The sequence below is a fragment of the Galeopterus variegatus genome, unplaced genomic scaffold, assembly GCF_000696425.1.
Source record: "Galeopterus variegatus unplaced genomic scaffold, G_variegatus-3.0.2 Scaffold300, whole genome shotgun sequence".
Classification (NCBI taxonomy): Eukaryota; Metazoa; Chordata; class Mammalia; order Dermoptera; family Cynocephalidae; genus Galeopterus; species Galeopterus variegatus.
Window position 1 is genome coordinate 311,007 of NW_007726411.1, and position 22,779 is coordinate 333,785.

Genomic DNA, 22,779 nt, shown 5'->3' on the forward strand with positions numbered 1-22,779 from the left:
CTCTTCTGTCCCCTGACCTAACAGGAATTTATTCTGGTTCTTGTTAAACTGAACGAGATTCCCTGTGTGGTCTTGTTCACTTCTCACCTGAACCCCAGGCCTGGGCACCCATCTCCTTCCTGGACATACCCTGCTCCCGTGGCTGGGTGTCCCACAAATGCCTCAAATTTACCATATCTCAGACTGATTCACCTGAACCCCAGGCCTGGGCACCCATCTCCTTCCTGGACATACCCTGCTCCCGTGGCTGCGTGTCCCACAAATGCCTCAAATTTACCATATCCCAGACTGAGAGAATGCTTATTAATTTTTCTGATGATGCCTCTTCTGTCCCCTGACCTAACAGGAATTTATTCTGGTTCTTGTTAAACTGAACGAGATTCCCTGTGTGGTCTTGTTCACTTCTCACCTGAACCCCAGGCCTGGGCACCCATCTCCTTCCTGGACATACCCTGCTCCCGTGGCTGGGTGTCCCACAAATGCCTCAAATTTACCATATCTCAGACTGATTGCTCTGTCTTCTGCCCCACCTCCTCCGCCTTGGGTTCCCTTTCTTGGGGAATTCTCCCTGTTCACTCGGGCACAATTCAGTTGTCATCCATGACTCCTCCATCTTCCCACCCCACATCCAAAGGGTCCCCATGTCCCAATGATTCGTACACAACTCTTGAATCTACCACCTCTTCTCCAGTACCATGTCTGTTGCCCCAGCCAAGTACCTGTCATTTTCCTCTGGGCCTCTGCTTTGGCCTCCCTGCCTCCAGCCTACCTTCTCCATGACCGCTATGAGCCCTTTCATACATTCAGCCCTGGCCACATCACTTCCCTGCTAATCCAGGGTTCTCACCACCTCCAGGGTAAAGCCCAACCTCCGAGAGAAGCTGCCACCTCTCCCTCCAGCCTATCGCCTACCTCCTGCCCCAGCCACAGGTCCACTGCTTGAATGCCACCCTTCCCTGGACCTGCCAGGCTGTCTCTCACCTGTGGATGCTCCCTGAATGGAGCATGCACACAGCCAACTCTGGCGTTCTTCCCTAATGTGCCCACTTCTGCCCATCTGTAACCAGCTAGTTAGGTGCCTCCCCTGCATTCCCACAGCCCTGTCACTGCAGCTGCACAGGGTTTTGTAATTGCACATTTGTATCTTTTTCTCTGACTCAACCCCAATGCCCCCCAAAATAGGGACAATACTATCCTTTTATCTGTCCCATGCCTGGCATGATCTATGTGCTCAATAAATGTTTGTCGAATGAATGAATAAATGCGGTGAGTGAATGAATTAATTAATGTCAGGTAATATTACAAACAATATATTTAAATATCATTTTACAAAAGGCACCAAAACATAGACCAATAATTCTTTCTTAGACCCTTCCTACATGTTTGGGGGTGACAGGGCAGAGTTCCTCCCCATTTTGTAGAAGTGGAAACTGAGTCTCATCAAGGTGGTGAGCTCTGTGACTATGAGGTGGCAGGAGCATGCTTGGAGCCTAGTTCTTTAGTGTGTGGTCTGGGGTCTTTCTGTGTCTCCAGTAGGCTGTGACACCAGTGTGTGGCTGCATGAACATGTGCTTGGGTTTCCCCTCAACAGCAACATGGAAGTATCTACTGGAAGGCTGGGGCCAGCCAGGTGCTGAAAAACCTGTCACCAGACCTCCCGTTACACCAGCAGCTGCAGGTAACCGTGGCCATGTTGCATGAGTTTGAGAAACTTCTGCAGAGGTGGGTAGAGGGGACTTAAGCCCTGTGGGCCCTGAAGTCTGGGGCTTTTGTGCATTGTTGAGAGTGTAAGAAGGTGGCTTCAGTGACAATCCTGTGAGCATGGTCTGCCCTGACCCCCTGTGATGGAGTCTACCTGGTGTCTGGAAAGGGGCTCAGGTGTTAACAACTCTCATCACATGAGTCCCCTCCTACCCAGCGCAACTCTGGGTCATCCCCCCCATGTCTGTAAGGGATCTCCCCTTGGTGCAGGATGCCCCTGGTGATACTGCTGGCAAGGTGGGGGCTCTGGCCTGTCCTTTTCTCCTGCACTCCAAAAGTCCCTGCAAAACCTGTGCTTTGCTGTAGCCGTAGCCCTTCCCTGCCTGTTGCTAGTGTCGCCTGTAGTGCTTGGGCACCCTCTCCAGGAAAGCATTTCAACCTCAGGCTTTCAAGGAAGAGACCCCAATGGGCCAGGCTGAGGTTTGGGCAAGAAGGACTTCCCCATGGGTCTCCAAAGTCACATCCTGGAAGAGGTGGCACACCTGCTGTGCTGGGCAGTGATCAACAGACAGAGATCAAGCCTGTGCCTTTGCCCCTTCTTTCCAGGCCTGTTTCTCCATCAGCAACTGCCCGGTATGGATGGACTCCAGCACCACAGCCCAGTGCCGCCAGCTGGAGGCTGCCGTGGGTGGGGCCCAGGCTCTCAGCTGCCTCACAGGGTCCCGCGCCTATGAGGTGGGCAGCACCCATGACAGGCTGGGGACTGGGGCTGGTTAGAGAGAATGGTGTGGGTTGCTGGCTCTGGTCCCTTCTCCCTGGGTGTCTGGGAGGACATAGCTGGCAAGCTGCTTCTGTGAGGATCACGGGAAGTTGTGCGGGTGTTGGCCCTGTGGAACCAGGTCAGGCACGCTGACACCTGTGTCCTGACCCAGGCTGCCCTGCCTCCCTGTGTGCTCCCAGGTCAGGCCTGAGGTGTGAGCATGCTGTGCTCCTCAGATGAGCTGCTGTGTATGGAGTGAGGATGGCACCTCTGTCTTGTCCTCAGTAACCTGGGGATAACAGCAGCACTTACATTTGGAGTGGTTTTGAAGCTGAAAGGAGTCAGTGCATGTGAGGCACTTAGTGCAGTGCCCGGCAAAGTAAAAAAAAAAATAGTACGTCTCTCCTGCTGGCTTCAGCCATGGTCCTAGGCTGTGATCGGCCCCACTTGGGACGTGTGACCTGCACTGGAGTAGAGGATTTGAGAATAGGGCCAGCCCCACTTGGGCCACCTGCAATAAGAATGTGGGTGGAGAAGACTCTGGAGTGCCCTGCTCTGGTGCCTTGGTTGGAACAGTCATCGTGCTGCGTGAGGAGCCAGGGTTATTCACGAAGGCTGTCCAGTCCTGACCTGGGAAGCCCAGAAATCACTTCCATACCCTGTGGTGCAGAGCAGTTGTTTACTGCCTGAGTGTTCGATCACCAAGAACATTTTAAGAGTTCAAAGGCCAAAATCACATTGTCTTGGATGTTCAGCAGATATTAAGCATTTCCAGATTTGGGCCCTTTTAAAAGGTTTTATTATACCAACTAACATCCAGAGCATGCTACATTAAACTTATTTTATGGAGTCGGTTACTCATTTTGTGTAGGATTTGGGTTTCTAAGAATTTACACTCCTTTTGCAGCGTTTTACAGGAAACCAAATTGCAAAGATTTACCAGCAGAACCCCGAGGCCTACTCAAACATGGAGGTTGGTTTATGTTCTTATTTAATTGAGAGTCACAGTTGAATTCCTTTTATAATACTTACCTTTGGCATAAATACAGCTCATGTGCATTGGCTGAAAACATTGATGAGCAGATATTAAAAAATGATGTATTTAGTTTGTTTTTTTCTCACTGTCAGGCTGTTTCCAGAGGAGGAAAAGAACAGAACTGTAAGAGAGAGAAGTCAGGGGCTCTCATGACCAGGAGGGGTGAGGGTCAGCGTCGGGGTGGGAGCAGTGGGGACTGGTGTCTTCCTGAAAACACCTAAATAGGAGACCTAGGTGCCCTTTAGGCACTGTCCACTCAATTTCCTATGTGGTTAATGCAGGATAGCCACCAGGCATGTGACTGGCATGGGGTCAGTGTTTCTTTTGGAAATGTGTAGGGCTGGACCTTTGTGTTCCCAGCTGTGGCCCTTTAACTGGAGCCTGTGTCATAGGAACCCTGATCCATGCCTGGCTCAAGGGTTGCTGAAAGCCAGCAGTTAACGCTGCCTGAGAAACAGCTCCAAACCCTGGCTGGGGATTTTCATCTTATAATAAAGCAGTGATCAGTTCACGTTAAACCAAAGTGCCTTTTTAATCATGGTAATTAACATGCAGTTTATTATTTAATGAGTCAAGGTTCAAGTTACTCTGTAGAGTTAACCATTAATGTGGGCTTTGGGTGGCAGGATGAAAACTCTCCCCCAATTCTGTGTGTGCAGTGAAGGTGGCCTGCTGGGGACAGGAGGTGATCGTATCCTCCCCACTGGTCTGATGGCCTGGGAGTCTCAGGCTGACATTTGCAATCTGTCATCTATTCCTCTGCCTTGTGATGGGGGTCTGTGGCTTCTGAGAGGTGATCGTATCCTCCCCACTGGTCTGATGGCCTGGGAGTCTCAGGCTGACATTTGCAATCCGTCATCTATTCCTCTGCCTTGTGATGGGGGTCTGTGGCTTCTGAAGGGCCAGCTTCCACTTACACTTGTCCTGAACCCCCAGAATGTCTCATTTAGTTCTCAGTCCTGTGGCTACACCTCCACCTTCCCTCATGACCAGATGTAATGACTACAGGAACAGAGGAAGGAAATCAGGGCACCACATTCCTCAACATGTGGGTCACGGATAGAAAACCAGCTTCCCTAAGCTTGGCTTATTCATAGGACTTTTGTTTTTTGTCTTTATCTAACTTGGCAGTTTTATGGCCTATCAGAAACTGCAGAGAGTGAGTACTCATCCCAAGAGTGAGTTCTTGGTATTCCAGCTGTTCTTATCTGTGATATTCAGTCTCCACCATTACTTGGGCTCTTCGCTCAGAGTTTCCACATCCCTCCCCAGTTTAAAACTCCTTTCATGTTGTATGTGCGTGTCTGGAGCATTCAGGAGCTTAGGGTATGTGGAAGAGAGCCACCTTGCACTGCATTTCTTTCTTTTACAGAGAATTTCTTTGGTCAGTAGCTTTGCTGCTTCCCTGTTCCTTGGCTCTTACTCCCCTATTGACTACAGCGATGGTAAGCCTTCAAAGCTCTGGGTGGCTGCTTGCTGAGTGCATGGGGGTATGGGGATGTAGGGGCAGTGAGAGGGAGCCCCATCCACCCTGGGTGGGTGCCTTTTCAGTGTGCATGGGGCATGGGGGCAGTGGGAGCCCCATTCACCCTAGATGGGTGCCTGTTTAGTGGGCATGGGGACAATTGGGAGCCCCATCCGCCTTGGATAGGCACCAATCTTGCGGCTCTATCATCTGTTGCCAAGAAGGGATTGTATTAGTTCTTTTTCTGTTAATGAATGACCCCAGCACTTAGCAGCTAAGATCATAAATGTTTATTTTCTCACATAGTGTCTGAGGAGCAGCAGTGTGGGTATGACTTAGCTGTGTGGTTCTGGCTCAGGGTCTCTAAAGAGGTGACAGTCAAGCTGGGAGCCAGGGCTGTAGTCATCTGGAGGCTTGACTGGGGCTGGAGGATCTGCTTGCAGAATCATGCACATGACTATTGGCAAGAGGCCTCAGTTCCTCACCATGTGGGTCCCTGTAGGACTATTAATGACATGGGGGGGGGGGGCGGCCATGCAGAAGCTGCTGAGTCTTTTACATCCCAGTCTTGAAAATGACATGCCATCATTTCTGCCTCATCCTACTGGTGACACACAGTGACCCCAGCACAATGTTAGGAGGAAACTGACAAGGTGTAAGCATCAAGTGGAGGGATCAACAGGGACCATCTTGGAGCCTGGCTCCCACAAGGAGCTATTTATTGAGACTCCCATTCCCATTTGGTAAACTCATGAGAGCTGTGAGCTTCTAGAATCAAAACCCTGACAAAAATAAAATGCAAATGATGTCCGTGAGGAGAGAAAGCTGGGAGGAGGTTGCTGAAGGAAATCTTGGATGAGTCAGAGAGTAAGAGGATTATGCACAGCAGAGGGGGAGGATGCGGAGCAGGAGCCCAGCCTGCGCATGTGGCTTCAGAGAGGACTGTGGGCTGCTCCAAGCCTCGTGGGAGTTCACAGAAGTGTCTGAGAGCCACTGTGTGCCAGGCGTTATGCTAGTTCTGGAAGAGAGAGTAAAGTGGCTAGGCAGTGGCTGTAGGGGTCACTCACAATCTGGAGGAGGAAACAAGGTTCCATACAGCTTGCTCCATGGAACTCGGACAGCAGAACAGTAGCCTGGAGGAGCCCAAGTGGCCAGCTATGTTCTCCACGTGTGCCCCATGCTGGTCAGTGCTGCTGCGGAGTCCCCCACTGGTCAAGAGGCAGTCCACAGGTTCCTGTGCCTCAGCCTCAGCTTGGCCGCCACCTGGCTCCCCTTACCCTCTCCTCAAAAGTCACCTCTTAACTTACCAGCTGTGTGACCCCCTCACCTGGCATGTGACACCATCGGCAGCCCAGCCCACCTCTGTCTGCCTCCACCCTGGCCCAGTGGAGGAGAAGCTCCTTCTAGCTGTGCTCTGGGGTCTCTGTCCTTTCCCATCTTCAGGGAGCCTGGGGAAAGGTAGTCTGTTTCAGGAAAGACCGAATGAGCTGGTCTCAGTGATCAGCACAAGGAAGTTTGGAGGAGCTGGAGAGCTTCCCTGGAAAAGTCAGATGAGACTGGGAAATCCCTGAGGGCTGACCCTTAGCAGCACCAGGACTGCCTCTGAGTAGACACCTCGAAACCCAAAGGACATGTAGTCAGCATGTTGCCAGTAGTCCCTGGGGCCTGAGGCAGGCCTTGGAGCAGCAGATGTCTAGGCTACCTGTGGTGTTTGCGTCTGTGAAGAATGTCTGGAGGAGGTGGTGGTGCCATGTGTTTCCAAGAGCCCTGCTGCTCTCTGGTTCTCTGGTTCCAGAACGATGCAGCCATGTTGCATACCTTCCATGAGGAAAGAACTCTAGGAACAAATTTGCTGTGAGAGAACTATCTGCTCCCTGCCCGATTTGTGTATTTTCACAAAAGGACCTTTTTCAAGATGTTTTATTTTTTGTTTCCTTTCTTCCTCAGGTTCTGGAATGAATTTGTTGCAGATCCAAGACAAAGTCTGGTCCCAGGCCTGTCTTGGTGCCTGTGCCCCTCATTTAAAGGAGAAGCTTGGCCCACCAGCACCCTCATGCTCAGTTGTGGTAGGTCCCCTTTCCAGTGATGCGGCTCTTTTAAGGGCTGGCAGCTACTGAGGAAGCGCCGCGGCCGCACACGAGCTCCATCCTTTGCATGCGCACAGGGTTTTCAGTTTAGCCTAAGACAAGTGCTTGACATAAGTCAAACTGAAGTGTCTGGATCAGTGCCTCGCACACAGTAGGTGCTCAGGTGCACGTATAGACTACTGCCTTGTGGAGGGGACACTTTGGCAAATTTCACTAGAAATTTATGAGAATAGGAAAAAAATTGAAGACATAATATCTGAATGACTGCATACCTAAGGAAAAAATGCACAGCAAACTGGAATTCTAGCACTAGCAACCACAGTGAGGCTTGAAACAGGCAGCCTTGGGGAAAATAGAAAGGAATAGCAGGGAGCCTGGCAGAGTGCCGGCCCTGGCACCAGCCTGCCTGGGGCCAACTCCTGCTCCTACCACTAACGGGTTCTGTGACTTTCAGCTGTGTCTGGTTCCTCATCTGGAACAATGGAAATACTGCTGTCTGTCTCACAGGGCTGTTGTGCAGATTAGATGAGTTAATATGTTTAAAGTGTTTTAAGATAGTTCCTAGTTCCACAGGTAATATTAACATGTGACCATCAGGGTGGGATAGATACTGGCTGTGAACACCCTGGTGTGCCTGGTTGGCCAGCCCTGTTCTTGGCTGTCCTGTGGGGACAATGGAGTAGAGACCTGGGCCCTGCCCTGGGGGCCCTTTGGTGGGGAGCACATGCCACACAGGCAGAACAACCCGTGGGGATTGGTTTGTTCTAGCTGCCTTGAATCTCAGAGTTAAGTGGTGTTTGAGGTGACCTCATGCTTGGGGTTCCAGACCTGTGCTGGGCTCCTCTGGCTATTTCTGAGCAGGAGGGACATACTGGTTTATGACAGGGGTGATGTGACTCCAGCTTTGCAAGAGATTCCTTCAGCCCCAGTGACTGGAGCTGTTGCACTTCCCGTGGCCCGAGGTAGGGACATCTGTGCCAAGCGGATGGGATTTACCTCCTCTGAGCATGCTTGCTTTTTCTCCTCAGGGAGCCATTTCTTCCTACCATGTCCAGCGCTATGGATTTCCTCCAGGATGTAAAGTAGTGGCCTTCACTGGGGACAACCCAGGTGAGTACCTCCAGGATTTCACTCTCTGAGCAGCCTGACTGGGTCCGTGCTGGACATTTGAGAATTTCTGTCCCACCTCTTGGCAAAGCCCTTCTGTGGTCCCCCCTCCCCTCTACTCCCTGAAATCTGACTCTTTGTACATGCCCTACGTTGGCCCTGACACTGCCCACAGGAGCCTCTAGGCTGGTCAGTCTGGTCCCTCTGGGTGAAAACTGCTCAGTGATGAAAGAAGGCATTCATGCCCACCCTACCTGTCTTTTCTGTTCCAAGCTGAGCCTCTCAGTTCCTTCAGCCCTTCCTCTAGGATGCGGGTTTGAGTCCATGCCCTGTCATTTGTCTTCTCCCTGGCCTCTCCTCTTCCTCCTCCTCTCCTCTAGGGGTTCCTGAGGCCACTCCTGGAGGGACCCTCAGGTCTCTCAAGAGAGGCCAAGTGGGCCATGCTGAGTAGCACCCAGATGACTGACCCTAAACCCCACCCCAGGAAAAGCAGTTCTTTTCCCAAGGAACCACCAAATTAGGGTTAAAATTGGGATGTCTATCTTTTTCATCTTCTTTCTGCACTCATAAACAAGCATTATTTCTTTTAATCAACCTGGGCAACATTTGTCTGCACCCTCATTTTAATGGTTGTCCAGGGTTCCGTTGTCCCAGCATTTATTTCAGTGGTCCTCTATGGATGGAGGTTGGTATTGCTTATGGTGTTTGGGCAATGCAAGCAACATTGAGACACAAATCCTGTCCTGCCCCTTGGTCGCTATAGGATAAGTTCTCAGAGGTGGGATTCCTGGATCCGAGGCTTCTGACACATACCGCTGACTGCAGTGTTCAAGTGCGCCCGTTTCTCTCCCCACTTCTTCACTCATTCATTCATTCGCTCGATGTTTAGTGAGCCCCTACTGTGTGCTGGGCCTCATGTCTAAGGTGGGGCACAGCGAGCATAACCTTGGCCCCCTCCTTTCCACACTGCCGGGTGGAGGAAAGCCCTCATGCTCCCGTGTAGGCTTCGTCTTTCTCAGCCATGTGTATCTTTGGTGTCTTGACTTGGCCCCCTTGGGTGTCTGCACTCCTGGGAGCACCTGACAGTGGTGGGGAGTTTGGATCCCTTTAGGGAAGAGACTTCCCAGCCCAGGGTCCTGACCACAGAGACTCCACCCTCTGGCCCCTGTGACCTTCTCTCGGGGCCTCCTGAGCCCTCAGCTCGTCCTGCTCCTGCCTCTACCCCAGGATGGGGAGTGGGTGGGAGGTGGGGGCAGTGCTCCTGTCTGGGGGGCACTGTGGTTTGCCGTTGGTTCCCATGTGGCCTGCAGCTAACTGAAGTCTCCCTTCTCATTCTCAGCATCGCTGGCAGGCATGAGGCTGGAGGAAGGTGACATTGCGGTAAGGTGACTTCTCACACCCACAGGCGGAGCCAGGGTGCGGGGTCTCTGCAGTACCTTCACTACCTACCAGAGGGTCTGTCAGTCACAAAAGGCAGCTGAGAGAGGGGATGGGGGGCCCATGTCTCCTTCCTTAGAAGGTCATTGTTCTTTGCTGAGGGGGCAGGTCCCCTGCCTGCTTGACAGTGGTCAATTTTAGTGGGCGTGGTGACAGAGAGTCAGACATGGGGCCAGAGGGCTTGAGCTCCCCATAACCCAGGCCTTCCTGCATCTAATGGGAAAGTCATGTGGGACCAGACATCACTCAAACCGTTATTTAGATGCAGTTGTGTTAAGTTGTGGAAAACCAGCACAGAAGGTCCAGGAGAGCTTGTGTCTGGGAGCCGACTTTGACTCATCTGCCATGGGAGGGTCAGAAGAGGTTTCTCTGAGGAGATGGCATTTCATCTGAGGCCACAGTTTGAGGAGGAAGTGATGGGATTTAGGTGGGTGGATGCACAGCAGCGTGTGTGGGCAAAGCCCCAGGCACCCCTCCTCTGCCCGTTTCTCCCCAGGTCAGCCTGGGCACCAGCGACACCCTGTTTCTCTGGCTCCAGGAACCCATGCCTGCCCTGGAAGGCCACATCTTCTGCAATCCGGTTGATGCCCAGCACTACATGGCACTCCTGTGGTGAGCCTGGGTGTTGGCTGGCACCATCCCCAGGGTGAGGAGGAAGGAGGTGTGGGCAGGTCTGGCACCATCTCGAGCACCCCAGGTCATTCCACTAAGAAGACTCTCATGGGCAGCTGAGACACCAGGGACCCTCAGCTCTTGCTGAGAGCAGAACTGGGTTGGCAAGAACCCAAGACCTCGAGTCTTCCAAACCCAGGTTCAAATCCTAACCCATGACCTATATTCTGTGTGACCTTGGGCAAACCCCATGGCATATCTGAGCCCCACATTCCTCATAGGTGGGGACAATAAGTGCGTTTACTTCAGAGTGGTGGTGTGGCATGTTTGGCACGTGGTGGACCCTCCACAAATGGTAGGAAGGATGTCCTGCCTCCTGACCCTTCTCACAGAAGAGATGTGCTTTGCAATCTGAACACAGGCCTTCAGAGACCTGTCGGAAGCTACTGAGCCAGAGGGTTTCTGAGCCTCTAAGCCCCAAGAAGCATTGGAGAATATGTAGGTCTGTAAATCTAGCCAGCCCCACCCCACTGTACAGGTGGAACAGGTGCAGAATCCCCAGTTCCCCGTCTCTAGCTGGGGCTCCTTTGTGGCAGCCTCCTGTGTAAACAGAGCCCAAGACGAGGGCACTTCCTGTGCCTCCCAGAGGCATGCGCGGGGCCTGGAACCTGAAGGAGAGCTTCAGGTACCCGAGGTTCTGGGTGCCTGCCATGCACTGCCTGAGGGCTTGTGGTCCAGCCTGACCTGCAGTCCCTCTGCCTGGGACTCCTCATTGAAACTTGTGGCTCAGTCAGCGAGCACTGGCTCCCTGCCTCAGAGCTGTGTGCACTTCTGCAGCTTTAAAAATGGCTCCCTCATGAGAGAGAAGATCCGCGATGAGTCTGCTTCCTGTTCCTGGAGCGAGTTCTCTAAGGCACTGCAGTCCACGGAGATGGGGAATGGCGGAAACCTGGGTAGGCTGTTTAGTGATGCTAGGGCCTGTGAGGGGGCAGCTGCTGCCTGCAGAGGGGTAGGGCCTGGGGTCCTGAGTTGGGAAGAGGAGGACCATGGAGAAGTCCAGGGGGGGTCCTGTCTGTCTACACTTCCATTCCACAGGCCCTCCAAGCTGACGTGGGAGCCCGTGTTCCAAGGGAGGGTGGGGCCATGAGGATGTCCCTTGGCTGCTGCTCCATGTGCCAAATGGAAGATCTGGCCACAGCTGCATCTCCTGTCCCCTTAAAGCTCCTGGTGACAGCATCAGAGATAGCAGCTGCAGTATCCATTCTATCCTGGTGCATCCCATATGTGGTTTTCCACCCCAGACACAAGGTTCTGTTAGGGAAAGTGCCCCACATCTGGGTAGGACTTATGACCAGGAGGGCATATGTCTGCCTTCTTCAAACCTGTGTTAGGTGTGGATTGGTTGGGCAGGTGCTTCCTGGTCTGGGCTGCAGGTGTGAGTAGGCAGAGTTGTGTCTAAGAAAGCTAGCCTAGGCCTTGCCAGTTCCCTGCTGTCCTGTTGAAGAGAAGGAACTGAATACTTACATGTCTCATCTGGGGATGGAGGGCACCTAGGGACACAGGGATACTGAATACTCACAGGTCTCATCTGGGGACACACCCTGCTTTTTTCTTTTTCTTTTTTTTTCCTTTTTGTCTTTTTTCGTGTCCGGCAACGGATCGCAACCCTCAGTGTCGCGCCCGTACCGGACCGGGGACCGGAAATGGGATCGCAACCCTCGGTGTTGCTCCCACACCTCGCTCAGCCAGTGAGTGGGAACCGGTCTTTATGTGGGATCCGAACCCTTGGTGGGAGCGCCACTGCGCTCCCAAGCGGCGCACTACAGCAGTGCGCCACCGGGCCGGCCCACACACCCTGCTTTTTTCTAAGTCTGTTGAGAAGTCAGTCTTTTGGTTTTTGGCCACTGACAGCTAATCTCTTCCTGGTTTTATTTCAGGTTTTTATTTTGATGTAATGGAGATTACCCCTGAAATTATTGGGCGTCATAGATTTAATGCAGAAAACCATGAGGTATGTGTGTTGTTTGTATTGGAGCTACACATTGGCTTCAATTTTGAGTATTTAATTTAACAATTGCCGATCAAATTATACTACCTTTGGGGCCTTTATTCATTCATTCATCCATTGATGTAACAAACACTTTTGATGTGCCAGCGTGCATTCTAGATGTGGGGGAGTAGCAGCATCTAAGACAGACTGTGTCCTTGCCCTCAAGGAGGAGTGCAGACAACCAGGGAGTTCTCCTCTGAGTGGACATGTGTTCACACTGACTGTCACTGTCACAGAGCTTACTTCCTTTGTGAGCTTCTCTCCTACACCTATCAAGAACTTGCATATCTTGAGATCATGAATTTCCTCCCGATTGAAAGGGCCTCTGGGACAGGGAGGCGCTAACATATTGAGTCACTGTGCTCATGGTTTTCTGTATCCTCCTCATTTATTACTCAAAGCACTTCTGTGAGGAAGACATGATTATCCCTCATTGCAGATGGAGACATTGAGGTGCAGAGGCTCAGGCTGAATAACATGCCTAGAATCACAAGGTCACGGGTGCTGGAGGGTCCTCAAACCCAATCCTCTCTTGCTGGAAATAGAAGCTGCCATTTTCTTTTTCTTCCACCACGTGACCTCTCCCAGGAGGGATTCAGTCAATTCTTGCTGCTTGGAATTGACTTTCTGTTAGGTAGTTACCAGAGAGTCATCACCACATTTTGGGTTGGACCTGAGAGATATTTCTGACCCCAGGAAATGTGTGGGGAGCCTCCATAAGATGCTCTATCTAGTAACAGTAACAATCAGAGTTGGTGTTGGGTTCTATGGCTGATGATGGCATTACATACTGGATTGTAAGTGGAAAAAGAGATATTTCTGACCCCAGGAAATGTGTGGGGAGCCTCCATAAGATGCTCTATCTAGTAACGGTAACAATCAGAGTTGGTGTTGGGTTCTATGGCTGATGATGGCATTACATACTGGATTGTAAGTGGAAAGCCTTCTATAAGGTGTTAGGAAGCTCATCTCAGGCTTCTGCTGGAGGATCAGTTTGGTTTCTGTTGATCAGGGAGAGAAGATATGCCTGTCTCCTTCATGCAGATCAGTCCTGGGTTTGTCAAGGAGAAGGAAGTGTTCTTCATTCATTCATTCAATCCACAGATATGTCTGATTGGTGCCAGGCACTGGAGGCACACAGGAGAATAGAATCCTTGCTCTGTAGAGCCCACAGTCTAGGAGGGGGATGGACAGTAAATGAGTGAAGGAACACATGTGCGATTATAGCGTGTGATATGTCTCAGAAAGCAAAGACCAAAGTGCCTCAAGAGAAAGCAGTGGTGGGCTGGGGGCCTATCCTAGGTGAAGTGGTCAGGTGCGGGCCTTTCTGAGAAGGTGGCCTTTAGGCTGAGACCTGGAAGGTTGAGAAGGATCTCGCTGTGGGAAGAGTGGAGCAGACTTCTGGGCGGAGGGAACAATTTGAGAACTGGAAGTAGGTGAGTAAGCTGAGAGTGTAGTGGTTCTTGAGGGAGAGCGTGGCAGGTTCTAGCTTGGTCTCAGTGCTGGAGGAGCAGGGGCCAGCCTGGGGTGGATGCCCATAAGTGTCAGCTTGAAGGACACTCCACTGTGGTGGATTCTCAGCATCAGCTCAGGGCTCTCAGCGAGTATCAGCTGCACATTCCAGGCACTATTGGCTGATGTGATCCTTAAAACAACCCTAAAAAACAGGGGCCATTTACCTCAATTTTGTTAAGAAACAGAATGCACACCCAGCAAAATTTACATAATTTATTCACAGTCAGAGCTGAGTGGTGGTAACTTGTTCGGGGTCACAGAACTGAGTGGTACAGTCAGAACTTGAACCCTCGGCTGCCTGAGACTGAACTCTGTGATACCTCTGACTCCCCAAAGTGATACACATGACGTTGTACACTGTATGTAAGTTTTATGTTTGTGTGAGTGTGCGTGACAGGCAAAGTTAGTAGTTAGAGAGCCCAGCTCTGAGTTCCAGATCTGGGCTGTTGTTTAAAAAGATCACACACACACATGCTTACACTCAAACAAGTGGACAATCAAAGTTCCTCACTGTGTGCCCTCCCTCTCCTGGAGACAGGTCTCAGCATTCCCCTGGGATGTGGAGATTCGAGCACTGATCGAAGGACAATTCATGGCCAAAAGGATTCATGCAGAAGGCCTGGGCTACCAAGTCAGTAAGTGAGCTGCTGGCAGGATGCGTCCTGGGGTGGGGGCCCTGGGCCCAGCTCACACCTGGGGCTGGGGTTAGCCAGGTGGTGTCTATTACGGCTCTATGACTGGGGGCCTCATGCAGGAGGGAATGGGAGCCTGGCCCTGGGGGGTGGGTTGAGAGAGTGAGTCGACTGGCACTTGAGGGCAGGTTGTTCCTGCTTCTCACGTCTGTCCCCAGTACCCTGACCTCTTGGCCAGGAGCTGTAGGACTTGGGAGTGGTCTTTCTGTAGCCCTAAGTTCCAAGCTACAGACTAAATGTCCTGAGCTCCGGACCCCAAGGACATGGGCAATGCGGGAGGGAAGGGTCTGGTCTGGGGCCATTACTGGACCTTGGCCTCCTAGCCTGATCAGTCCCGTGGCCTCCTAGCCTGGTCAGTCCCTTATGCCTGGGGGCACAGTCTGGGCCTTCCAGCTTGGATTGAGAAGAGTGGGGATGTAGTACCATTGTCAAAACTCAGATGACTGGCATAGAGAGCACAGCCCTAGGGCCAGGGGGAGGTGAACAGGAGGAGAAAGAGATTTCTAGAATTTGAGCTGGCTATGGAATAGGCAGCTTTAGTAGTCAGTGTGATGGCATCAGAATGGTCTCGGGGTCTGCAAAGAGGTTGGACTGGCCAATCATAGAGTCCAGGTTTCTAAGATGTATTTGTCCCTTTGGGCAGCAGCTGTTGTCACTAGAGAAGGTGGAAAACCCCTGAAGCCTCTTTGCTTGAGGGCCTCTTTATGATACTTTTATGGACAGTCCAGGTTCTATGAAATATATGTTTTATGTCTTTGAACCAGCCCAAGTAAAAGAATACTGTAAAAATAAGCATTAGATAAACCTCTTGGAAAACCTGTAAGACAGCATCTACTAAAGCTTAATATGCACCTACCCAGCAATCTCACTCCCAAATAAATGCAAAACAGAAATTTGTATATGTGTTCACTGAAGATGTACGTGAGAACATTTATTGTGGCTCTGTGCTTAATAGCCCCACAATGGAAGTGATCTGGTGCTCATTAATGGTAGACAGGATAAATGCATTGTCTATGCACCTACCCAGCAATCTCACTCCCAAATAAATGCAAAACAGAAATTTGTATATGTGTTTACTGAAGATGTACGTGAGAACATTTATTGTGGCTCTGTGCTTAATAGCCCCACAATGGAAGCGATCTGGTGCTCATTAATGGTAGACAGGATAAATGCATTGTCTTGTATTCATATAATGGGATACCACACGGAAATGAAGATGAGCCAGTCCCAGTGACACACAACAAAGAGTCTCACAAATGTAACGCTGAGTGAAAGCAGCCAAACACAAAGTGCATATGGCAGAGAATGTACATCAGATTCAAAAACAGGTAAAACTATTTGCTACTGTTGGAAGTCAGGATAATTAGTAGTTACCTTTCAGGAGGGGTCATAGGAGGGCCTCTGAAGTGCTGCTGATATTCTATTTCATGTTACATGGGTGTGTTTAGTTTGTGCAAATTCATCCAGCTATAGGCTTATGATGTTTACATTTTTCAGTATGTATGTTTTAGGTCAGTACAAATTTTATTTTGTTTTTTATTTATATTTCTTGTGCTGGCCGGTAGGGACAAATTTTAAAATACATAAAATGAGCACTATGGACATTCCCATTCTCCTTATCCCACCACCCTAAGTTTATTTTTTTATTTTTTATTTTTTTGTCCTTTTTTGAGAACGGCCGCACCACGCTCAGCCAGTGAGCACTGGCCATCCCTATGCAGGATCCGAACCTGCAGCGGGAGCGCTACTGCGCTCCCAGCGCCACACTCTCCCGAGTGCGCCACGGGCTCGGCCCCACCCTAAGTTTAAAAAGAAATTCCCAAAGGTCTCCAAAAACCTCAAAGTTCCCTGACAAATGTGATTGGGTGAGCAGGGCAGGGATGGTGCTGAAGCTGGTGCAGAGTGCCTGGCAGGAGGCCTCTGGCTGTCAGGAGGGGGCACTTGGCTTGCAGGGAGTCCCTAATACCCACTGTGTAAAGAGAGGCAGTCAGGGCAGAAAGGGCAGCCCGGGCTCAGGAGGGGTTCGTCATTATGTCATTATTCCTAGCCTCCAAAGCGTTTCTTTTTTATTTATTTATTTATTTTCCTTTTTTTGTCTTTTTTACTGACCGGTAACGGGATCGCAACCCTCGGTGTCGCGCCCGCACCGGGGACGGCAACGGGATCGCAACCCTCGGTGTTGCGCCCCGCACCGCGCTCAACCAGTGAGTGGGAACCGGTCTCCACATGGGATCCGAACCCTCGGCGGGAGGCGCACTCTCCAGTGCGCCACCGGGCTGGCCCTCCAAAGCGTTTCTTGTGCAAACAAGTGTAAAGTTATTCATCCTCTTAGCAAGTTTAAAAGCAGAATCAAACATGTCTTGCCAGCCCTGCTGGGCTGCTCTCAAACAAGAACGTGAACGTGCTTGGAACCACAAAGGGCTGCAGACACCTGAGGCATCGTGCTCCAGCTTCTGTGTGGATGGGCCGGTTCGAGTTTTTTTCTCGGTCATTTACCATCTCATTCAGTTTTAATAGTTTCAAAGAGCTGGTAACACCAAGGTAAGGGTTCAGATCCCTGTACCGGCCAGCCACCTGAAAAAAAAAATCGTCAAAGAAGAATTAAGAGGCACTTCAAGTAAGAAGGATGATCATGATAATGAAAGCTGCCAGCATGTGCTGAGATCTCATTCAGTTTTAATAGTTTCAAAGAGCTGGTAACACCAAGGTAAGGGTTCAGATCCCTGCACCGGCCAGCCACCTGAAAAAAAAATCGTCAAAGAAGAATTAAGAGGCACTTCAAGTAAGAAGGATGATCATGATAATGAAAGCTGCCAGCATGTGCTGAGCACCTACTGTGTGCCCGGCCTGGTTCCTCAGCAATCATCCTCATTAACAATGGTACCTCTGAGGTAGGAACTGGTATTACTCCCACTTTGCAAAGTAGTAAACTGATTCTCAGAGTGGTTAAGTAACTTGCTCAAGGCTGGCAGAGCTGGGATCTGAACCAAACCAGTCGGGCTCTAGACTCTGGATTCTTACTGGGCTGAACTTGCTTTATTTAAGGAATGATCACTGTCTTGATGTTTATGGACACCATCAAATATATGCATCCAGCTGGGCTATACTAATAAACTGTGGCTCCATTTCTTCTTATATTTTTACATATCTCATTTTGCTTAGGCTGATTGTAAAGCAGTAAAACCTTCTAATAAAAAAGTAAAGAAAAGAAAATTACTTATAATCCTATCCCCTCTCTCTAACCACTTGTACCATTTGGGGGCATTTTCTTCCTGTCTCCTTAGGAGCTTATTTTTATATAGCCACAGTCCTATTTCCTGTGTACCTATAAAGGGTACATTAAACACCCCAAAGTTTGTCAAAAGCCTTCTTCATGGTGCTGCACACCATGGCCAGGTTACTTTTCCTGCAGTTGGACATTGAGGATGTTTTTGGTTTTTCAACATGGAATCGCACTATAACGTCTTCCCGCATCTTGGATTCTTTCCCTAGGAGGCTGGCATTCCTTTCCTCTTCCCAGGCACTATCTTAAAGGCCAAGGGTGGAGATGGGAGGAGCTGAGAGGTGGGGACTGAATGCCCTCTGCTGGACAGAGCCAAGGTGCTACATGGAAAGCAACAGGACCTTAAAACATTTATTTGTTTTCTAATACATAATAAATAAATGTCCTTTTGTCATAAAAGATTCATGCAAATCAGAAATATAGAATAAAAAGCAGATGCCCCCCTTCATAGGTCTCCCAGACCCAGTCCCTTTTGCCTAGACTGTTTCCTGTGACTTTATATGTTAGTTGAACCATATGGAATTGCTGGTATTTGAGCGATTTTGATCTTCGAAAGTGGCAGTTGCATATGGTTCAATCTGGGTACATAGTGTATGTCTGGTTTGAACAGAAATGCTATTATACTCTATGTATTATTCTGAGATGTTTTTCATAACGGTACACACAGGTCTACCTTTTCATTTTTCATGACTACATGGTATGAAGTCTGCTAAATTATTTTGTAGCCCCAGTTGAAAGACATTAAGATTGTTTCCTGTTTTGTTTTGTTTTTTGCTTTACCAAGTGCTGCAGTGAACATTCCCATACATTTTCTTTGTGCCCATGTCTGAACTTTTCTGTAAGGCGAACTGATGGAAATGATGAGTTATGGCTGTAGCCAAATTGCTGTCCAAACTGACTTGCTGGTTGACATCCCACCTGTACCGTCTTTCTCTCAGCCTTGCTGAAACTGGATGTAATGAATCTTTAATCTTTGTTTGAAATATAGTCCTTGTGTCAGGGGACCTTTGAGCATGTTGGATGTGGGTGCCTTCCCAGGGCTTGGTCCCTGGGGAGCCGGACTCATCTCCCCTCTTCCCTGGCATACCTCTGCTGCAGTGTTGGGGGCCTCCCAGTACTGTGCACGGATGGGCGCCCAAAAGGGCCTGGTTCTGCTCTAGCACTTGGCCTGGCACCACCCCAGGCCTGGCTGTCTGTCTGCACTTGTGTGCAGTTGGACAGAGGGTTTTCTTTGTTTGCAGATGCTGGGGCTTCTGGGAAGTTCTTCCCTCTCTTGGGGCCAGGCTGGACTTTGCCCAGACAGGAGCCCACCCTTGGCTCTCGGCTAAAGATCAGCTTCAGCAATACCTTTTTTGGTGACTGGCCGGTATGGGGATCTGAAACCTTGACCTTGGTGTTATCAGCACCATGCACCAACCAATTGAGCTCACTGGCCAGCCCCAGCAATGCCTTTGACCTTGCTGTGCAGCGAATGGCCTAACTCCAGGGCACCTCATCTGTCCGAGGCCTGCTGCCTCTGCTTCCCCACTGCCTTACCATTTCAGGGTCTCTTGTTCAGCCTGCCGGAGGGCCTCTGTAAAATATAAATGCATCTGGCTCTCCCTGTCTCTGCAGCCTCCAGCACCCCAGGCCACAGTCCAGAGCCTGGAGGTCAAGACCTCCACTTTTACCATCTCGTTCTGTGCACACATGCATGTTTCTTTCCCAGTTCATTCTTGTTTGTGTTTTTTTTTTCCTTAAGCATATTAGCCAAAGGCTTATATATTTTATTAAGCAATGAGAATTTTTTGTTTTGTGTTCTCTTCTATTAATTTCTACTTTTATCTTTTTAAATTGTTTCCTTCTACTTCATTCAAGTCCTTTTATTCCTTTTCTATATTTTCAAATGAAAATCTTAGTTTATTTCCATTCTGTATTATCTTCTAATTTATGCATTTCAAAAGGCTAGATGTTAACTTTATTCATATAAGGGGTGTTTTCATGATGTTTTCACTTCTAAATAGGTAGTAATTTTCAGCTTTTTCTGCACCAATGAGTGTCCTTCAAACTGGCCCCTCATTTTTTTTGACATATCCCCCATTATCTTGGAGCATTTCCTTAGTTTCTGGTATAAAAAATAGTTTCAGGCTCATCTTGTTCTGTCCTTGTATCAGCCCTATAATCTTCCATATATCCATATGTATATAAATATATGAGAGGGGACTTATTAGGGAAATTGACACACCCAGTTGTGAAGGCTGAATCGTCTCACGATAGGCTGTCTGCAAACTGGATGCCGGTAGCATGGCTCAGTCTAAATCTGGAAGCCTCAGAACCAGGGAAGCCGATGGTGTGATTCTCAATCTGAGTTGAAAGGCCTGAGAGCCAGAGGTGCTGCTGGTGTAAGTCCTGGAAACCAAAGGCTGAAGAGTCTCAAGTTCTGATGTCCACACACAGGAGAGAAGAGTGTATTCCAGCTCCAGTGGACAGATAAGAGAGATTCAGCTTTTCCTCCATTTTTATTCTCTCCAGGACCCCAGCCAATTGTATGGTGGCTGCCCATACTGAGGGTGGATTTTTTCCACCTAGTCCGTTCCAGCTCCAGTGGACAGATAAGAGAGATTCAGCTTTTCCTCCATTTTTATTCTCTCCAGGCCCCCAGCCAATTGTATGGTGGCTGCCCATACTGAGGGTGGATTTTTTCCACCTAGTCCGTTTAAGCCTACATGTTACTCTCTTCTGGGAACACCCTTACAGACACACCCAAAAAGATTGCTTTACCAGGTTTCTAGGTATCCCTTAATCTAATCAAGTTGACATCTAAAATTAACCATCACCCCTTCCTAATGGCTTTTTAATGAAGGATGGAAGGTAGGAAGGCAATAAAAAACTTTTAAAGAAGAGAAGGGTTCATTTACGTTTAATGTAATTATTGATATAATTGAATTTACATATCAATTTTGCTTTTTTTTATCTTTTGTTCCATCTGTTCTTTTTTCCTTCCTTCCTTCTTTCCTACCTTCTTTTGGATTAACTGAGCAATGTTTAGTATCCCATTTTATCCCTATTGGCTTTTTAAGCTAGACCTCTTTATATTGATTTTTAAATTGAAATCCTTAACTTGAAAAGTCTAGTTTGCACTAATATTATATAGGCTTACCTTGGAGATACTGCAAGTTCAGTTCCAGACTACTGCCATAAAGTGAATATTGCAATAAAGCTAGGCATAGGGATTTTTTGGTTTCCTAGTGCGTACAAAAATTATGTTAACACTATACTGTAGTCTATTAAGTGTGCAGTAGCATTATGTCTGAAAACAATGTACATACCTAAATTAAAAATACCTTATTGCTAAAAAATGCTAAGGATCATCTGTACCTTCAGTGAGTCATAATCTTTTTGCTGGTGGAGGATCTTGCCTCAATGTTGATGGCTACTGACTGGTCAGGGTGGTGGTGGTTGAAGGTTGAGTGACTGTGGCAATTTCTTAAAATAAGACAACAATGAAGTTTGCAGCATCAATTAACTCTTCCTTTCATGAGAGATTTCTCTGTAGCACGTGATGCTGTTTGCATTTTACCCACAGTAGAACTTCCTTCAAAATTGGAGTTAATGCTCTCAAAACCTGCCATTGCTTTATCAACTAAGTTTATGTAATATTCTAAATCCTTTGTTGTCATTTCAACAGTGTTCACAGTATCTTCACCAGAAGATTCCATCTTAAGAAACCACTTTCTTTGCTCATTTATGAGAAACAACTTCTCATTTGTTCAAGTTTTATCATAAGATTATAATAACTCAGTCACATCTTTTGGCTTTACTTCTAATTCTAGTTCTCTTGCTATTTCCACCACATCTGCAGTTATTTCCTTGACTGAAGTCTTGAACCCCTCAAAGTCATCCATGAGGGTTGGAATCAACTTCTTCTAAACTCCTGTTAATGCTGATATTTTGACCTCCTCCCATGAATCACGAATGTTCTTAGTGGCATCTAGAATGGTGAATCCTTTCCAGAAGGTTTTCAATTTACTTTGACTAGATCCATCAGAGGAATAATTTTCTATGGCAGCTATAGCCTTACAAAATGTATTTCTTAAGTAATGACTTGAAAGTTGAAATGACTCCTTGATCCATGGGCTGGATGTCGCCTTAGCAGGCATGAAAATAACATTAATCTCTGTGTACATCTCCATCAGAGCTCTTGGGTGACCAGGTGCATTGTCAATGTGCAGTAACATTTTGAAAGGAATTTTTTTTTTCTGAGTAGTGGGTCTCAACAGTGGGCTTAAACTATGCTGTAAACAGATGTGCTGTTATATGGGCTTTGTTATTCCACTTATAGAGCACAGGCAGAGTAGATTTAGCATAATTCTTAAGGGCCCTAGGATTTTCAGAATGATAGATGAGTGCTGGCTTTAACTTAAAGACACCAGCTGCGTTAGTCCCTTACAAGAGAGTCAGCCTGTCCTTTGAAGCTTTGAAGCCAGGCATTGACTTCTCTCTGGCTATGAAAGTCCTAGATGGCATCTTCTTCCAATATAAAACTGTTTCATTTACACTGAGAATCTGTTGTTTAGTGTAGCCACCTTCATCAGTGGTCTTAGCTAGATCTGCTAGATAACCTGCTGCAGGTTCTGCACCAGCACTTGCTGCTTCACTGTGCACTTCCATGTTACGGAGACGGCTTCTTTCCTTAAACCTCATTCACCAACCTCTGCTAGCTTCAGACTTTTCTTCTGCAGCCTTCAGAGAATTGAAGAGAGTTAGGACCTTGCTCTGGACTAGGCTTTGGCTTAAGGGAATGTTGTGACTAGTTTGATCTTCTATCCAAACCACTAAAACTTTCTTCATATCAGCAATAAGGCTGTTTTGCTTTCTTTCTTTTTTTTTCCTTTTTGTCTTTTTCCGTGTCCGGCAACGGATCGCAAACCTCAGTGTCGCCCCCGTACCAGACTAGGACCGGCAACGGGATCACAACCCTCGGTGTTGCTCCCACACCTCGCTCAGCCAGTGAGCGGGAACCGGTCTGTATGTGGGATCCGAACCCTCGGCGGG

The 22,779-nt window shown here is 48.7% G+C and overlaps 1 protein-coding gene across 1 annotated transcript in view; it reads left to right on the forward strand.

Moving 5' to 3' along the window:
* The window catches only part of XYLB (xylulokinase homolog (H. influenzae)), a 60,851-nt gene that overhangs the window by 15,010 nt on the left and 23,062 nt on the right, over positions 1 to 22,779 (forward strand). Inside the window, exons 5-15 of the mRNA XM_008567162.1 lie at positions 1,592 to 1,678; positions 2,308 to 2,436; positions 3,369 to 3,434; positions 4,870 to 4,942; positions 6,910 to 7,028; positions 8,078 to 8,159; positions 9,496 to 9,536; positions 10,090 to 10,205; positions 11,043 to 11,158; positions 12,143 to 12,216; positions 14,309 to 14,405. Of these exons, the coding sequence (XP_008565384.1) occupies positions 1,592 to 1,678; positions 2,308 to 2,436; positions 3,369 to 3,434; positions 4,870 to 4,942; positions 6,910 to 7,028; positions 8,078 to 8,159; positions 9,496 to 9,536; positions 10,090 to 10,205; positions 11,043 to 11,158; positions 12,143 to 12,216; positions 14,309 to 14,405 (1,000 nt within the window). The remainder of the gene's footprint in view (positions 1 to 1,591; positions 1,679 to 2,307; positions 2,437 to 3,368; positions 3,435 to 4,869; positions 4,943 to 6,909; positions 7,029 to 8,077; positions 8,160 to 9,495; positions 9,537 to 10,089; positions 10,206 to 11,042; positions 11,159 to 12,142; positions 12,217 to 14,308; positions 14,406 to 22,779) is intronic.